The 16,775-nt window shown below is 39.1% G+C and overlaps 1 protein-coding gene and 1 long non-coding RNA gene across 5 annotated transcripts in view; one reads left to right on the top strand and one right to left on the bottom strand.

The window, feature by feature from the left end:
* Window positions 1-1,229: 1,229 nt before the first annotated feature.
* LOC137489350 (uncharacterized) lies at window positions 1,230-10,836 on the bottom strand. Of its 4 annotated transcripts, XR_012400388.1 has the most exons (4): window positions 10,232-10,836; window positions 7,820-7,887; window positions 1,482-7,656; window positions 1,230-1,318 (listed from the first exon to the last, which is right to left on the bottom strand). XR_012400388.1 is itself a non-coding variant. In XM_073943101.1 (3 exons), the coding sequence occupies exon 3, from the start codon at window positions 4,496-4,498 to the stop codon at window positions 3,251-3,253; it is 1,248 nt and encodes a 415-aa protein (XP_073799202.1). In that variant the 5' UTR covers window positions 4,499-7,656; window positions 7,820-7,887; window positions 10,232-10,836; the 3' UTR covers window positions 1,230-3,250. The 4 variants fall into 4 exon arrangements, 3 of the variants coding, with proteins under 3 accessions (XP_073799202.1, XP_073799201.1, XP_073799203.1); XM_073943101.1 differs by having other exon boundaries at window positions 1,230-7,656; XM_073943100.1 differs by having other exon boundaries at window positions 1,230-7,656; window positions 10,514-10,836.
* Window positions 10,837-11,008: 172 nt separating this feature from the next.
* LOC137489351 (uncharacterized) overlaps window positions 11,009-16,775 on the top strand; it is a 22,706-nt gene continuing 16,939 nt past the window's right edge. The window contains exons 1-2 of the long non-coding RNA XR_011008768.2: window positions 11,009-11,063; window positions 13,807-13,937. This is a non-coding gene — a long non-coding RNA (uncharacterized lncRNA). The remainder of the gene's footprint in view (window positions 11,064-13,806; window positions 13,938-16,775) is intronic.

The following is a 16,775-nucleotide window of genomic DNA, read 5'->3' as shown; positions in this document are numbered from 1 at the left end:
CCACAGTCCAAAGAAATGCGTTACAGGCCAATTGGGTAGGCTAAATTGTCCATAGTGAATGAGTGTGTATGGATGTTTCCCAGAGATGTGTTGCAGCTGGAAAGGCATCCGCTGTGCAATATGCTGGATGAGTTTGTGCTTTCATTCCGCTGTGGCGACCCCGGAATAATAAAGGGACTAAGCTGAAAAGAAAATGAATGAATACTGCTGTCTCAAAAAACTAAAGTAAATAAAAAAAGGTACACATACCTTAGGACAGTATTACAAAAAAAATTAGCGGTTTTTAAACCTTAACTTTTCCAAACCCCGGTATACCTTGAAAAAGGTTACCATCCCATGCCTAGTGTACATACATATAGGATGTATATTAACATTAAGACGTTTCTACAATTAGGATGTTTCAATTTTAATACTATACTTTTGATGCTTCCAATGTTTTTAGAAAATGCCCAAGGGTCTATTTGTGTACATAAATGCTCAGAGTTCAAGTAGACTTGTGTGCTTCGCTAGCCCTCACTATTTTTGCAAAAATGCATATAATTTGTGAACAATTAGCTACTTGAAGTTTATAGTTGAATAAATGAAAAAAAAAAAAAAGTTTAATATGTACATTATACAAGACTTTAAAATGATGCTTCACCCAAGAATTAAACAAAAATAATTTACTAATGATTTACTGATAAAATGTGAACATACATAATACATAATCAAATTCAGATAAATCAAATCTGATAGCATGTTAAAAACCAATCAAAATGCATATTTCCCCATCTTAAAATTTCATAAAATTTTTTTTTTTTTTTTTTTTTTTTTTTACCAGAAATCAACTTTCAACTAGCACATGATTTTATTTTAAATAATTAAAAAAATAACACGGAACATGGAATAAACCCATTTTCCCTCTGTATTTTCCTTTTCTGTGGACGTTTTGAAAAAAAGTCACATCACAGGTGTTTAGCTTTTAACCCCAATTAAAAACACCTGGTCAAATTAATTGATTCCTTTCGGCTTCTTTAAACCTACAGGTACTGTATGTATGCTGAAGCAGCACTGAAACTAAACTCTGCAGAGTTGTGGCCCTCCAAAAACTGAGCTTGACAACCCAGTTTTACATGAACAACTAGGTTCTATTTTATGAAGTTGAAAAGGAGGTTGTGAGGTAACTTGTTTAGGTAGCTAGCTTGAAGCCAGTGGTGCTGTCGGTAAGAACAGAGGTCCAGTCTAGTCACTCCATTTAGTTGTGTTTATTAACAATGACAAGGATTTGTACATAGGATGAAAGGTATGTATGTGTATGTGTGTGTGTGTGTGTGTGTTTCTGCAAGGAAACAACAGAAATACAATGTATCAGTAATCAGTAAGGAAATAACAAATACAAATGCTTCAGTTTACCAACAAACTAAGTACATAACTAAACAAATATATTGCAAACATGAAACATGAGCACTTAAGTCAACTTAAATCATACAAAAGCCACTTACATGGTCAAATACGCGCACACACAGGAAAACAAGGGAGATCAAATTCAGTCCTCTGCAGTTCAGCCATGTGCTGCCAGAAAGTAACAAACTGTGAGCACAGGTGCAGGTAATAAAGGCCTTGAGGCAGTCCTGATTGGCCAGAGGTTGAATGAGGAGATTGGAGTGTACCATCGGAGCAGGGGTGTGACACTGAGTTTGCTGTTTAAGAACAAAAATTTTTCAACAGCCGCCCCCAAATTTGTAATGCAAATTTGACAGTTTAAGGGGAATCAGGCAAGGCTGGGAGAGGAACAAGGCGGGCGATGGGCCTTGTGTAGATCCGATCCTTAACCTGAACATCAGCAATCCTATAACGGCCATCCTTGCTGGGATGGAGGTTAATTACCTTTCCTACTGGCCACTGAGATCGGGGAAGCTGGGGATCAAGAATAAGAACAACAGTGTTAGGTTGTAAGTTAGGCTTGTCAGTGCGCCACTTCTGTCTGGACTGAAGCGAGGTAATTTGAGGAAATGAGCCCAAAAATGATCAGAAAGGATTTGACTATGACACCATTGACGGCGACTGCACAGTTCAGAGTCTGGGTATGTTACGAGAGGAAGGGAAGCATCGTGTCGCCCCATGAGAAGCAAATTAGGGGTCACAGGGTCAAGATCAGCAACATCAGATGACACATATCCTAAGGGCTTGGAGTTTAGAATGCCTTCGATTTCAATCATGACTGTGCGTAGTACCTCTTCACTGACCGTTTGAGCTCCTAGGGTGCTTTCCAGGGCAATTTTGATGGAGCGTATTTCACGTTCCCAAGTTCCACCAAAGTGGGGTGCATGTGGAGGATTAAATTTGAAAGTACTTCTCTGTTTGGCCAGGGTTGCCTGAAGGTCATTGGTTACGGAATGATAGGCTTCTAATAACTTTTTATTACCTCTGTCTGAAAGCAGCTCAGCTGGTTTCCCTCTACGAGCAACAAAACGCCTGAGTGCCATCAGGAAGGAGTCGGTGTTCATGTGACAGAGAAGATCAAGGTGTATATATCTAGTAGTCAGACATTTGAAAATGATTCCCCATCTTTTCTCAGCTCGTCTGCCAATTTTTACTGTGTAGGGCCCAAAGCAATCTACCCCAGTAGAGTAAAATGGAGGTTTGCAAAGGCATAGACGGGCTGGAGGAAGATCAGCCATTCTGGGAATAGTAGGATGAGCACGGAACTGCTGGCATTTAGGGCACTTATGTTGGTGTTTACGGACCATCTCACGACCCCTTAAGATCCAGAACCTTCTCCTTAACTCAGCAAAAAGTCTTTCTGCTCCAGGATGGTGTAAGTGATCATCATAATCCTTAATTATGAGTTTTGTTATAGGATGTGCAGGATCCAGGACAATTGGGTGAATGGCATCAGGAAGTAGATCACTACTCTGATGTAGCCTTCCGCCTAGTTGAATGAGTCCTAATGTAGGATCTAATTCAGGGGCAAGGGAGAGTAAACGGCTTGAAGATAGAAGGGGTTTTTGGGTTTTGAAGGCAGGCCAAATCATCCTTAAATGATTCTATCTGGGCTCGTCTTAGGATGGCAGTCTCTGCATCATGGTAGTTTTCTGCTGATGGAGGATTTGCTGCCCCCTGAAGGGAGGTAGCTGTGTAGTCAAGGAGGTCTTGAAAAGTGGCAAATTGATTGGGGTCAGGGATAGAGGGGTATGGACTGAGAGATACTGCACCATAGAAACTGGACTTGCGCAGCTCTACAAGGTCATCAGGCTGATCTACATTGGGGTTAATGTAGCCATAGTTCAAAGGGTTGAGACAGAAAGGCAGGTCCTTGATTCCACCGGCAGGGCCTGACAAGATCAGTTAGCAGCTTTCCTTTAGTTAGGTCATCCGCTGGGTTACTTTGTGAATTCACATAATGCCACTCCTGGCCCTTAGTGAGTTCCTGAATCTTAGCTACCCTGGTTCCAACAAAGATCTTGTAGCGGCAAGAATCAGAGAGCAGCCAACAGAGAACGGTCATAGAGTCAGTCCACAAAGTAGTCTTCCTGATATGAAGGGCGAGTTCTGTTTGTAGGAGATTAGCTAGCTGAGCTCCTATGAGAGCAGCACATAATTCAAGTCTTGGAATGGATAGCCGTTTTTTGGGGGCAATGCGGGACCTTGCCACGAGGAAAGACACATTTACCTGCTGATCATCTTCTGTACGCATGTAAGCAACTGCACCGTAGGACTGCTCTGATGCATCACAGAAGATGTGAAGATCGTGGATGGCTGAGGTGGGGTCTACAGACCGTGTGAAGCAGCGAGGTAAAGTGATGGTGGAAAGGGCAGGTAATTCACCTTCCCATGAAAGCCAAGCTTCCAGGAGATTATGAGGAATATTTGGATCATCCCAATCTCGTGTCTTTCCCCATAATTGCTGTACAATAATTTTGGCTCTTGTAGTATAAGGAAGGATATAGCCAAGAGGATCATATTGGCTAGCAAGAACTCTGTAAAGGTGAAGCATGGTTGGGGTAGTAGGTTCAATGGCTCTGTGCCTGTATCTAAGGATGTCTTTGTGGCAGTTCCAGAGAAGGCCTAATGTGGATTCTGAGGGATCAAGAGATGGATGGTGTGATAACCAGAGCTCCGTTTGTTCTGACCTGGATTCAGGAGGTAGGTCACTGATGACTCGAGGATCATTACTGGCCCATTTTCTGATTTCAAAGCCACCAGAGGAGAGGATAGTGCGTAGGTTCTGAAGGAGATCTTTGGCTTCCTCTAAGGTCGGTAGACTTTGCAGGCAGTTATCCACATAAAAGCAATTGTGTATGGAATGGCTAATGCACTCAGCTGCCTGTGCATCTTCGATGATCTTTTGGAGGATGTAAATAGCACAGCAAGGGCTCGAGGTCGTGCCAAAGGGGAGAACTTGCCATTCATAGACAGTTGGAGGTGCTTTACAGTCCAGGTCACGCCAGAGGAGGAAAAAAAAAAAATTTCGCAGAAGAGGTTTATCCTGAGGTAATAGGCGTACCTGGTGGAACATTGATTTGATGTCTCCATTTATTGCCGTTTTATACTGCCTGAAATGAAGTAGAACTCCAAGGAGGGAAGGCCCAAGGATGGGGCCAGGAAGTAACTGAATTCAGACACTGATTTCGGTAGGAAAAGTAACATTCAAATACAATGCGCTCTTTACCATTGTGATTCACAAGGTGGTGGGGTATGTACCAGGACTCAGGGGCATTCTCCACTTCAGAGAAGGGCAACCTCTTGACATACCCAACATCAATTAGGTTTTGGATCTCTCTGGTATACGTCTCTGCTTGTTGTGGGTTTTGAAGGAGCCGTCTTTCACAGCTACGAAGACGGACCATAACTGCCTCCTTGGGGGCCTTTAAAAGGGGCCAGGGTTCTACACGGAGAAGAGGTGCTGCATATCGTAGTATGCCATCAACAGGTGTTCGAATAGTTTGGGTGTCAAGTTGGTGCATTGCCATTTGATCCTGCTTGGATCTAATCACCAGTTTAGTGCTTCTCTGAGGTAGTGCATCCAGCTGCCACAGCTTTTGTACATTGTGGTAGATGTCATCAGGTGGGCATTTAAGAGAGATATAGTGAAAGCTAGTCAAGAGGGAATTAGGAAGATCTCTGGCAGGACCCTGCAGTGTCCAGCCAAGCCAGGAGATCCTAATTTCACTGGTTGCATGGGGGTAATCAGGCGTGTTTGATCAGCTCCTAAGAGGAGAAGGGGTCTGACTTTATTAAGTTGTTTGAAGGGAAGCTGACGAAGGTGAGGGTAGCGTCGCTGGAGAGCTTTTACAGGGTGAGAATGATAAGACAAAGCTAACTGGTTGGCAGTAAAAACTTGACTGATGATATAGGACTTATCTGGATGCGCTTTAGGAATTAGAGTGAAGGATACCTCAGCTCCATAAGGGTCTGAACATCTTGTCTCACAGTTCTCAGCTTCAGGCTCTCAGGTTTTCCTTTTAACTGAAGTGCTTGGGCAGCAGGGTGCAAAAGGATTGTTCTTTCAGACCCATCATCCAATAAGGCATAAGTGTCTAAGGACTTGTTTCCATTTTGCAGGGTCACTTCAACTACCTTCAGTAGGACTTTATTGCAATCACTAGGATGATCAAGATAAAGATTCTGCACTTGCCTCTGGTTAATGTGCATAGGATCTGTAAGTGTTTCTCATTACACTGGCTGCAGCGTCCCTTCAGGTCACATCGGGTTGCATAGTGCTCTCGTGCACATCGCCAACAACGTCGCTGTTTCTTAATCCAGTTAATTCTCTGGTCTTTGGTAAGGTAGAGGAAATCATCACATTTGCTAACATAATGCTCAGCAGAATTACAAAAGGCACATACTGGACAGCGTTCAGATGAAGTGTTAGGAGGAGGCTGACTGACTCTAATTGGCGCAACTTGGGTTTTAGAGGATGTCACATGTGAGAGGGTTTTAGAACCATGCAGTACAGTGGTATTTCTCAGAGGATGAGGAAAGGGAGGCTTCTGGCGGACAGGCTGAGGTGTTCTTTCCCTTCTGGGCTGACAACGGGCTTCTTGTTGCAACCAGGTGGAAAAATCCAGGAGGTTATAGGAAAGGGGGCCTGATCTTTTCAAACTCATGCTTCTCTTGAACTGGCAGAACTGCTCATGAGGAAGCTTCTCTAGAAGCCGCTCAACATGTGAACCACAAGTTAGTTCAGCTAGACCTTCAGAGCCCATAGACTGAAGGAGGCCAACTAGTGCTTGAACTCTAAGTGAAAATTGGTCTAAGCCTCTACCATCTCCTATGCGAATAGCAGGCATCTCCATTATAGCTCTGAGCTCCTTCAAAGCAAGTTGTCTAGGTTGACCATAACGCTCATCTAGGGCCCGTATAGCTTGAGTATAAGGATCTGGGGCATAAACATGAGCCAATGCAAGTCTTCTCGCCTGGTCCACCTTCAAATGATCCAATAAGATGTGATATTTATACTTCTCTGACTCTCCTGGATCCAACAAATTGGATAGGGCCAACTTTTACATCAAATACTGACTCTCATCTTCTCTAGTGAGATCAGGGAAAGTAGGACCTTCTACCCTACTATAGTTTGACAGTGGGGCAACTGGAGGAACTTGCTGACTTATAGGGGGTGCAAATGTCAGATGGTGAGGCTGCACATTACTTGTTGGCTGAGGAGAGTAAAATGTAGCACCAGGTAGTGGTTGACTTGGCAGTGTAGGGGCTGGGTACATAGAGTTATACAAGGCTGATCCTTGATATGTAGCAGGAAACTGACCATGACTGAAATGATGTGTGAGCTGCAAGGGCTGTGGCACAGATTGGTTAAGGGCCCGGCTTACGGGTGGTGGAGAAGTATACTGTTGTATTTGATAAGGAGGTTTACCTGTAGTCTGACAGGCCTGTTGTATTACCACTGGGAGAGGATTCTGGGGTGCAGCAGGCAATTCAATATGACCAGGAGGATGTGTATACTGCCACGACTGCAACCTGGATGAGGTAGGAGGTGCATGGTTTGGGGGAGATTGAAGCTGTTGCGGAGGTGGAAGGGTACTAGTTTTAAGCATGCACTGCTGTATTAATCTACCCTGATTTCTAACTTCCTGTATTAACTGCTGTAACAGGGTGGTCTGAGCATCAGCAACAGGAGCCGTTGGGGAAGCAAAGGGTTGTTCAGCATCAGGGGTTTGTGCTCTCTCAGATAAGTTGAGTGAGTGAGAGTGTGGAGCATCCTCCTGATTGTCCTCCATAGGCTGGTCTGGCTCCTCTGAACCATCCTCAGATTCCTCTTTCCTCCAAGGTTGATAGTGAGGGCCAGTGCCAGGCATATCCGTTGAAATAAGAGGTAGAGGTTGCTGGGTTTCTGCTGTATAGCGTGGCTGCTGATGATATTGCAGGATGAAATCATCATAACGTGCAGGGAGCTGAATCTGGCGGCGTGGGCGCTCATGCTGAGACAATGAGGGCAGGGAGTGACTAGACATATCCACTGATCATCAATGAGCTCCAGCTCGAGGGACCATGAAAAGGAGGTTGTGAGGTAACTTGTTTAGGTAACTAGCTTGAAGCCAGTGGTGCTGTCGGTAAGAACAGAGGTCCAGTCTAGTCACTCCATTTAGTTGTGTTTATTAACAATGACAAGGATTTGTACTTAGGATGAAAGGTATGTATGTGTGTGTGTGTGTGTTTCTGCAAGGAAACAACAGAAATACAATGTATCAGTAATCAGTAAGGAAATAACAAATACAAATGCTTCAGTTTACCAACAAACTAAGTACATAACTAAACAAATATATTGCAAACATGAAACATAAGCACTTAAGTCAACTTAAATCATACAAAAGCCACTTACATGGTCAAATACGCACACACAGGAAACCAAGGGAGATCAAATTCAGTCCTCTGCAGTTCAGCCATGTGCTGCCAGAAAGTAACAAACTGTAAGCTGCGTCCCAAATGGCACACTATACACTATGCACTCATGCACTATGTACTTATGCACTTACACACTCAACAGGATAGTATATGTATGTAGTGTTGTCCCAAATGGCACACTAATGTTTTTTTACTAAGCGGAAATTCAAACCGTTTCCCTGATGACGTTTGACTGTTGCCAAATCAGTGAAATAAACGACTGAATTATCAAGTAATACCTGCCGTAAGTATTGCCGCATTTACCATCCGGAGGCGCTATAATCACTCTCGTAGGAGAATTTTGCTTTCACCATCCAAAATAAATAAAGTTATTCAACATGTGCGTCCGATCGCTCCGCCCCTTCCGCTACGTAAGCGAACCTGCGGTCGTTGAGTGCGTGAAGTGTCCATCATTACACACTTCATTTTAGCGGCTGAATGAGTGTGTCATCCGGGTAATTAAAGTGCACTTATTATTTTGAGAGTTTTCAATGTGAACACACTACTTACACTATTTATACTACAAAATGGCATAAAATAGTGCATAAGTATGCGATTTGGGACGCAGCTTGTGAGCACAGGTGCAGGTAATAAAGGCCTTGAGGCAGTCCTGATTGGCCAGAGGTTGAATGAGGAGATTGGAGTGTACCATCGGAGCAGGGGTGTGACAGAGTTTGCTGTTTAAGAACAAAAACTTCTCAACAGAAGTGATAGTTAAATACTTTTTAGCTCAGCTGTATGGTTTACTTAAAACAAACTTGTCAATGGCAGCACAAAACATGTCTGCTTGTATATCAAATCCCTAATTTGAAAAAAATTATAAAAATGTTTAATAAGCATTTCTAATGTAAAAGGGGAAAATACTGAAGCAGCCTCTTAGCAGTGGAGGCACAGCTCAATGTCTGAGTGTTATGAATGCACATAAATAACTTTGATACCTTTTCGAAGATTTGAAGAAACCCTTAAATAGCATTGTTCAGCAGAACTACCAATTTGAAATAAGAAAAAGCAAGAACTTGCTTTAAAAACCGAACACACTCCAAACACTTAAATGTAGGAGCAGATAATAAATAATTCATGATGTCTTAAATCAGTTATATTCAGAGTAACAATGCAGTTTCTTCAGACAAGATTAAACACCAACATTAATTAGAAAAAAATATATTTTTAAACCTTTGTAGTATAGTTCACCCAAAGCAGAAAGTACTCATATTACCTTTTGCTGGTTCCAAACCCTTGAGTTTAATCTATTAAAACAGGTTTTACTTTGAAGGAAGCTAGACAGCCACAACCAGTTGACTTCCATTGTTTTTATATTTCCTGTTATGCAAGAGACGGTTGTGGTTTTAGTTCGTAAACCAGGGGTCACCAACCTTTTTGAAACTGAGAGCTACATTTTGGGTACCAATTATTGTGAAGGGCTACCAGTTTGATACACACTTCGTAAATAGCAATTTTTCTCAATTTACTTTTAATCATATGTTGTTATTATCATATGTTGTTATTATTGTTAATTTTAGAACAAGCCTGTGGGCAACTCATGTAATCCTCATGGGCTACCTGGTGCCCGTGAACACCATGTTGGTGACCCCTGACATAAACATTTTTAATTTAACAGAAAGGTCAAAGGTTTGGAATCAGTTGATAGAGAGTGAGGTGAATTTGGGTAAACTGGGACACCTAAACTCCAGTATATAGCTGTTCTAACAAAATGCAGGTCAATAAAATTTATAATAAATTTTGTATGAATTTCAAATGATTTTATTGGGGGATTATTAAGAACATATGACTGCCACAAGACAAGTAACAAAATATGTATTAAAGTGTTGAAAAGAATTTTCTATTCTCACCCCCCCCCCTCAAAAAAGTAGTGTGGTACGGTTCACTTTTTGATATTTTTGACAATGAAAACGGCCATAAAAGCATACCGAACCATACTACTCAGTGAAGACGGGCCAAAATATGATTTATATTCTGAGACCGTCTTTAACTGGGAGAAATATGCATTTAGAGACTTCCGTTTAATGGCTAGAGACAGAATGTACAGTGTTTTTACACACTTAAACGGTCTCAGATTCTTTTTACCATACTTAAACACACAGACACACAAACACACTTTTTGAAAAATTGATCAAATTGTGTTTGGCATGCATAAATATAGCAAATATACACTTTTTCAGCTAAATTATCCATCCCAGATTATCAAATTCAGGCAGAATGTGACAAACACTTTCTTGGTGGTTAGAAAACATCTTAGTAACATCAGAAAAGTCTAATATGTTGATCTAATTGGTTAGACATTATAATCGAAAAATGAAGTCAAAATTGGAAAGCGTCCCAGTCAGATTACCTGAATTCTGGCTTTATTTTCATTTAAGGATTAACTGTCCCGTTAACGTGACAGGATAATTTAACGATGATTAGATAAGAGCGCCATCAGACGAACCTACTTGGGCAAACTACAGAAACAAAACACAGCTTCTAATAATAATAATAATAATAATAATAATAATAATAATAAAAAAACTCGTGTTCGACATAATCGCTGTGACTAGACAGTAATAAAAGACTCCAAAACGCAAAATTTAATGCAACAGCACTCGATTAAGTGCCCGTCACTGAGTAATCTTACCCAGAAGCGCATGTCTGAGCGGTGGCGTATTTGCAGGATCAGTGTTTGAGGTCCGCAAACCTTCGCCATGCTCAAGTTAATCTGCTCAGTGTTGTGCAGTCCACAGACCTGCCGAATGTGCAGCAGAGCCGAACTCTTGGCGGCAGTCAAACTGTCCGCGTACAAACAGCCAAACCTGTGAGACCGAGCGCCAGAGTACTCTATAGCTTTTTTAAAGTATCGAAACCGCGGAAAGCTTCATGTAATATGCTGAAAGCTTAAGACAAAACAGCATACAAGCCGTACAGGAAGCAAAGAAGCGTTAGGGTTAGAGAAAGTACTCTGCTCTGAACATGCGTGGTTGGGGCTTTTATATGGTTGATGATGTCACGATCAGTGGGCACTCCCGCTGGTCTCTAATTGGCTAATGCGGCCGCCAAATTGCGGATTAAACCAACTCAGTCACAATTAATAGGCATTAACTGCATTAATTAAATTAACACCACCACGAATAACGCAATTACACGAGGTATAGTGTCGTGGAACACCAAAATATCCACACAAAGTCTCGGTAAGTCTAGAATGTTTTCATTAGACAATAGCGACATGTTTAATACAAATACATATTTAGTGCAGTAAATATAACTTACCCAGCTGTGTTCTAAAACATCTAAATGTGTTCTAAATCCTCGAACCTTTTTGATTTAATAAAATAACGTACTTTTAACAGTGGATGAAACATTGAATTAAACATGTTTTACATATCTATTTAAAACAATGTTTAAATCTTACGTTAATATAGCTATGAATTTAAAAGGTAACATTTTGCAATAAGTTCCATTAGTTCATGTGTTTACTTACATGAATAATCAACAATACAGAGTATTTATTAATTTTGTTTACGGTTGGCTACTTAATAAAAATACAGCCGTTTATTCACTGTAAGCTCACATTTAATATATTTATTAGTTTAAATACAACTTTGAATTTTAACTAGTAAAAGCTGAACTATGATTAATAAATAATGTACAATTACTCTTCATTTGATCATAAACATTATAACTAATGGAAGTTATGGAACCTTACTGTAGAGACACCCAGAAAGTGAACTTGTTGATTTACAAGGTTTAGGCTACTCTTAGTATGGGTTTGAGTAAAATGTTATTTGTTTTATTTTATATATTAGTATTTTTTGGTAGTAATAATGAAAATGACTATACTAGTCAGAAAAGAGAATGATGTTTGTAGAGTTTTGAAATCAAAAACATCCATGGTGGCAACATTTATGCAATAAACAAAAGCTCTTAATGACAACATTATTGGTAAGAAATATGAACATTTTTGTTTACAGAAGTAAGCCTAGAGTTAACCTAGATTAAACTGATGAAGGTTTCGCCAAAGTAGAGAAACAATTTTTACTTTTTTTTTTTGTGTAAGCATGTATTTTAAAAATATTCGACAATGTCTGTGAGTGTTTTCAAACAATTATATTTGATTTACTAAAGTCACACAAGTGCCAATTTCACATCTGTCACATCCATACGGAAGTTTCACATCCATAACAAAGCTTTTCCCTCATAAATGCAAAAGTGTCAAATAAAATAAAACAACAGTTTTTGTTCTATAGTGAGCCAACTCTTATTCTTTTGATTGACATTATTTCTTTTAGGTTGTGTAGTTTAACATAATTTCTACAATGTATATTGAAGACTGTAAACTCAGAAACTTTTTGTTCACATCCATAATACATGTTTTTTTTCCTTTATTATATAAAAAAAATATATATGTGTGTGTGTATATATATATATATATATATATATATATATATATATATATATATATATATATATATATATATATATATATAAAATACAGATTGATATTTTTCTGATCCCACACTTCTGTGGTGAGTTGTTTTGGAAAATATAAACAGATGCTTTAATATAATGTTAACATACTTTCTGCTTATTTATGTTTTGAGATTATCTTGCAAATGTCACATTTATAATGCTGGAATTGCTCAGTTATAAATTGTGACGGTCGCCACCAGAGTGTAGGCCTAATAATAAGTAGATTAGGATCTGGTGTGATCTCTTTTGTCCCATAGCCAGTTGTTAGCATTGTAACCATCTTTTTCAAGACCAGGGGTCCGTTCTTCGTACCTCGCTTAAATGATCTAAGATTATTTGGCAGATCCTGGATCTTTTAATCTTGATAACTGATCTCTCGCTAATTTGGTTCTCCAAACAAGTTCGCGAATCAGATTAGAATATCTGGATGAACTGATCTGAGATCGCTGCGTTTGTTGTTAAGGACAGATCTATCGATCCTAGAAATCATGATCAGCAATGCAACGATTGGCTGACGGCACAGCAGCGTAATGACATCATCTGATTAATATTCTATTATCCATGTGAGCAAAATTACATCAAATTAGCAGTAAACGGCTTGTTAAATATGACACGCAGTAACTTCACATTTGTTGTGAGCTGCAGGCTTTACACTTTCATTTGTCAAGACAAGAGTATTCATCATGTATTTCAATGCAAATCAATGTATTTAGTTCTTCATTTAGAAAAGATTTTCTTTATTACAGTAACCGTTTTTTAATCGGTGTAAAGAATAACTGGTTGTTTCCAAAAGCATTTTGATATTGGTAAAGGCGTCTGCAACTTTTGTGAAGCATCACTGGCATATTAACTGTCAAAACATGTTTATGACTGCATAAATGTATTATTGCTTTTTAAAAAAAGTCACATATTGTGCATTTCTATTATACACAATTTGTACTAAAGCGATCTAAAAAGTTCATATCAATAAGTTTTCTCTTTGCACCACCAGATGGCAGTCTTTGTATTTTCATTTCAAGTGCAGATTGCATACGTTTTATTAATATGTATAACTTTATTTATTTTATTAATGACTATAACTTTATATATATAGTTAAAAAATATTTACTATTTTCCCAAGTGTATATAACTTTTACTGTAAGAAAATATCAGAACTCGGTACATACTTTCTGTATTATCTTTGCTTGAACTGAGCCGATCTAATCCTGTTTATATGATTTGAACCTGCTCCCGATCAGGTTTGACCTAGCAGATCTGTTGCCATGACAACAACTCTCGGATCAGCTTTGAAGAACGAAACGATCCTGGATCGTGTCAAATCGTCAATATCCAAATCCAGCTAACTGAGTAATCCACGTACGAAGAACGGACCCAAGGAGAGGCTTTATAAAGTAAAAGGGGTTATACATTTTGTTTTATTATGTTACATAACACAATGTGACTAGCTTTAAACCCTTATTTCAGGCATTTAACCAAAGCACCATTCACTGAGTTCAAGCTGATGGAACCGGAAGTGTTGAATGCTAATTTGTTTTTTTCGAAAACCACACCATCCCTGCAGGCTGCAGCACTCTTGTTTGACCGTCATAATGAGGGTGAGTAAATAGTTGAATATTTCAAACTAGTTGTTATCCTTGAGAGGAGCTCATCGTTTCCACTAGATGGCAGTAACTTCACATTCATTGACTCATCCAGCATCTTCCATATGAAATATCATCACTGTGTTGCAGTTTATACGTCCTCTGTTCAATGAAAATGAGAAATTCATCTACAATACCACCAAAATCATGATATATGTGCACAATAATTGTAAACAACAATAATCTCCTCTATTAATAAGCTCCTGCTCTTTTTTTTTTTTGCAATATCACACTCTTATGTCATACGCATGCACCAGAGAGATGAAGTCTGCACGCTGAGCTTAATATTTTGATATAATCTGATTTTAGCATATCATTTGCTCTTAGCTTTTATTCGGGTGCTGAGGCGGCAGTAATCGGTGGGAAGGTGAGCTGGGTATAATGCAGGCAGACAGCATATTCTGGGCCAGTGACAGTGAGTCAGCACCACAGTATAGAGGAGGAGGCAGAAACAGAGAAGAGAGAGAGGGGGGTAAAGTTATACATCACTTACCAAAAGCTGCAACCCACAAAAACACAAAAAGAAACATGCATATAACACAATTCATTTTTAAAGAGCAAGCAGTTGATGTTTTTGCTCCAACTGATACACCTGGACATATTGCACCGCACTGCAGTGAATCTCCTTTTGATACCGCTGAGCTGACATTGAAAAGACTTTCAGACCTTAAAGGGATAGTTTACCCAAAAATGAAAAATGCAGTTCATCTACTCACTCAAGCTAGCCCAGATGAAGGTGACTTTTTGAAAGTACTTTTTTTGTGATTCATAAAATGAGAGTCAAAGGCTACCTATACTTTGATAGCCCAAAAACATATACAGGTAAAACAAAATGAATATTCTTGGCTCACAGTTATACATTGAGGTTTAAATGAAGAGAAATAATCAGTCTGTGCAGTGAACGTAATAAATAAAGGATTTTTAAAGTTGCAAGCACAAGCTTCCTGTCGAATAATGAGGTATTTTATTTTTTAAATGTTGGGAAGAAGGTTATGGTCAATAAACAAAAAACTGAAGATTAAAGCCATTGGTCAAAACCATTCGCAATAAATAAAAAACTAAAACTAATTGAAACTAACAATGTACAAAATGACAATTAGCAAAAATAATAATCATTAATTAATAAGCATTTTGGGGCTGTGTAGAGAAATACCTGTAGATGGCACTTTTGTAATCAAACACGTCAGTCAAAAATGTAGACAACAGCCCCCAATGAAGGGGTGGTCAGTCCAATTTTTACATGGGGCTATATTGGATTCGGATGGTTTTAAAGGTTTGGACCAACACATTTAATTTGTTTTTAAAAATCCGTATGTTCATTCATTTTCTTGACGGCTTAGTCCCTTTATTAATCCGGGGTCGCCACAGAGGAATGAACCGCCAACTTATCCAGCAAGTTTTAACGCAGCGAATGCCCTTCCAGCCGCAACCCATCTCTGGGAAACATCCACACACACACACACTCATACACTATGGACAATTTAGCTTACCCAATTCACCTGTACCACATGTCTTTGGACTGTGGGGGAAACCGGAGCACCCGGAGGAAACCCACGTGAACGCAGGGAGAACATGCAAACTTCACACAGAAACGCCAACTGAGCCGAGGTTCGAACCAGCGACCTTCTTGCTGTGAGGCGGCAGCACTACCTACTGCGCCACTGCCTCGCCCAAATATGTATGTGAAACTATTAAATAAACATTAACAATAACAAGTTTAAAATAGTATCAACTATTTCAAATATTTTAAAGACCAGCATCACAATATCAGCTTCACGTTAAAAGCAATTAATGCCACAGGGTTGTTTGGTTGATTGTTTTACCTTAGTCATTTTTTATTTATATATTTTTATGTTCATTGAGTGAAATCTAGCATGTGATGTGATGAAACAAGTGCACTGAAGTCAGGTTAAATATCAGGTGGATATTTGACACATTATTCCAGCAGCTACAGAACGTCGATATGATGCAGGTTGATGTTGTACTCCTACTTTTTGGGGACATTGCATTTTGTTTGGAACTGAAAATCGGTTTGATGTCAGAACCCAACATCAGATCGACGTCAATATCCAACCTATAATCAACCAAAAATTAATGTACAATAATGGTATTACTTGATGTTGTGTGGACATTACCTCTATGATGTCTATTAGGCGTTGGTTTTTAATTGAAATACCTGACGAATACATGTCAGTATTTGATGACAATCTGACGTTGGTTTAAGATATTGGCCCATTGTTGGATTTTGGTCACTTTCCAACATAACCTAAAAAAAGGCATGGTATGATAATTGGTTTCAAGGTTTACCAAGGTATGTGAAAGTTTTTTTTTAATCTGTTTTTTATGTTTTGTAAAAAAATCTGTGTTTTTGAAATCAATGAAGACAAAAGTCAATAAATTTTTTTTTTATTTAGCCTGACATGTTTACTGTTCCAAGATATCATAAACGTTTCCTAAATTAAAATATATTGTGTTCAATGGGCAAATTTTATTTATTTTTTTTTAACTCGAACATTTAAAAATGATTTATTTCAGAGCAGTAATCACAATACCATGATATTTTTATCCAAGGTTATCATACCATCCGAAACTTATACTGGCCCATGCCTAACCTAAAATCAGCCCAATATCAACATCGTTACTGGACAGCAAAATAACATTGTCCTAACCTTAGAGCAGTAATCACAATACTGTGATATCATAAAGCGGTGATATTTTTATCATACTGTCAGAATCGTATACCAGCACATGCCTCCTGAAGAAAACAGTCATCTACCTCTTGTATGGTCTGAG

Source organism: Danio rerio, chromosome 25 (assembly GCF_049306965.1).
Source record: "Danio rerio strain Tuebingen ecotype United States chromosome 25, GRCz12tu, whole genome shotgun sequence".
In the NCBI taxonomy this organism is placed as follows: domain Eukaryota; kingdom Metazoa; phylum Chordata; class Actinopteri; order Cypriniformes; family Danionidae; genus Danio; species Danio rerio.
This window is presented reverse-complemented; position numbering and strand designations above follow the sequence as displayed.

What these genes read in the sequence shown, in the direction of transcription:
- LOC137489350 (XM_073943101.1), bottom strand. Translation starts at nt 4,498, where the DNA reads ATGTTCCACCAGGTACGCCTATTACCTCAGGATAAACCTCTTCTGCGA.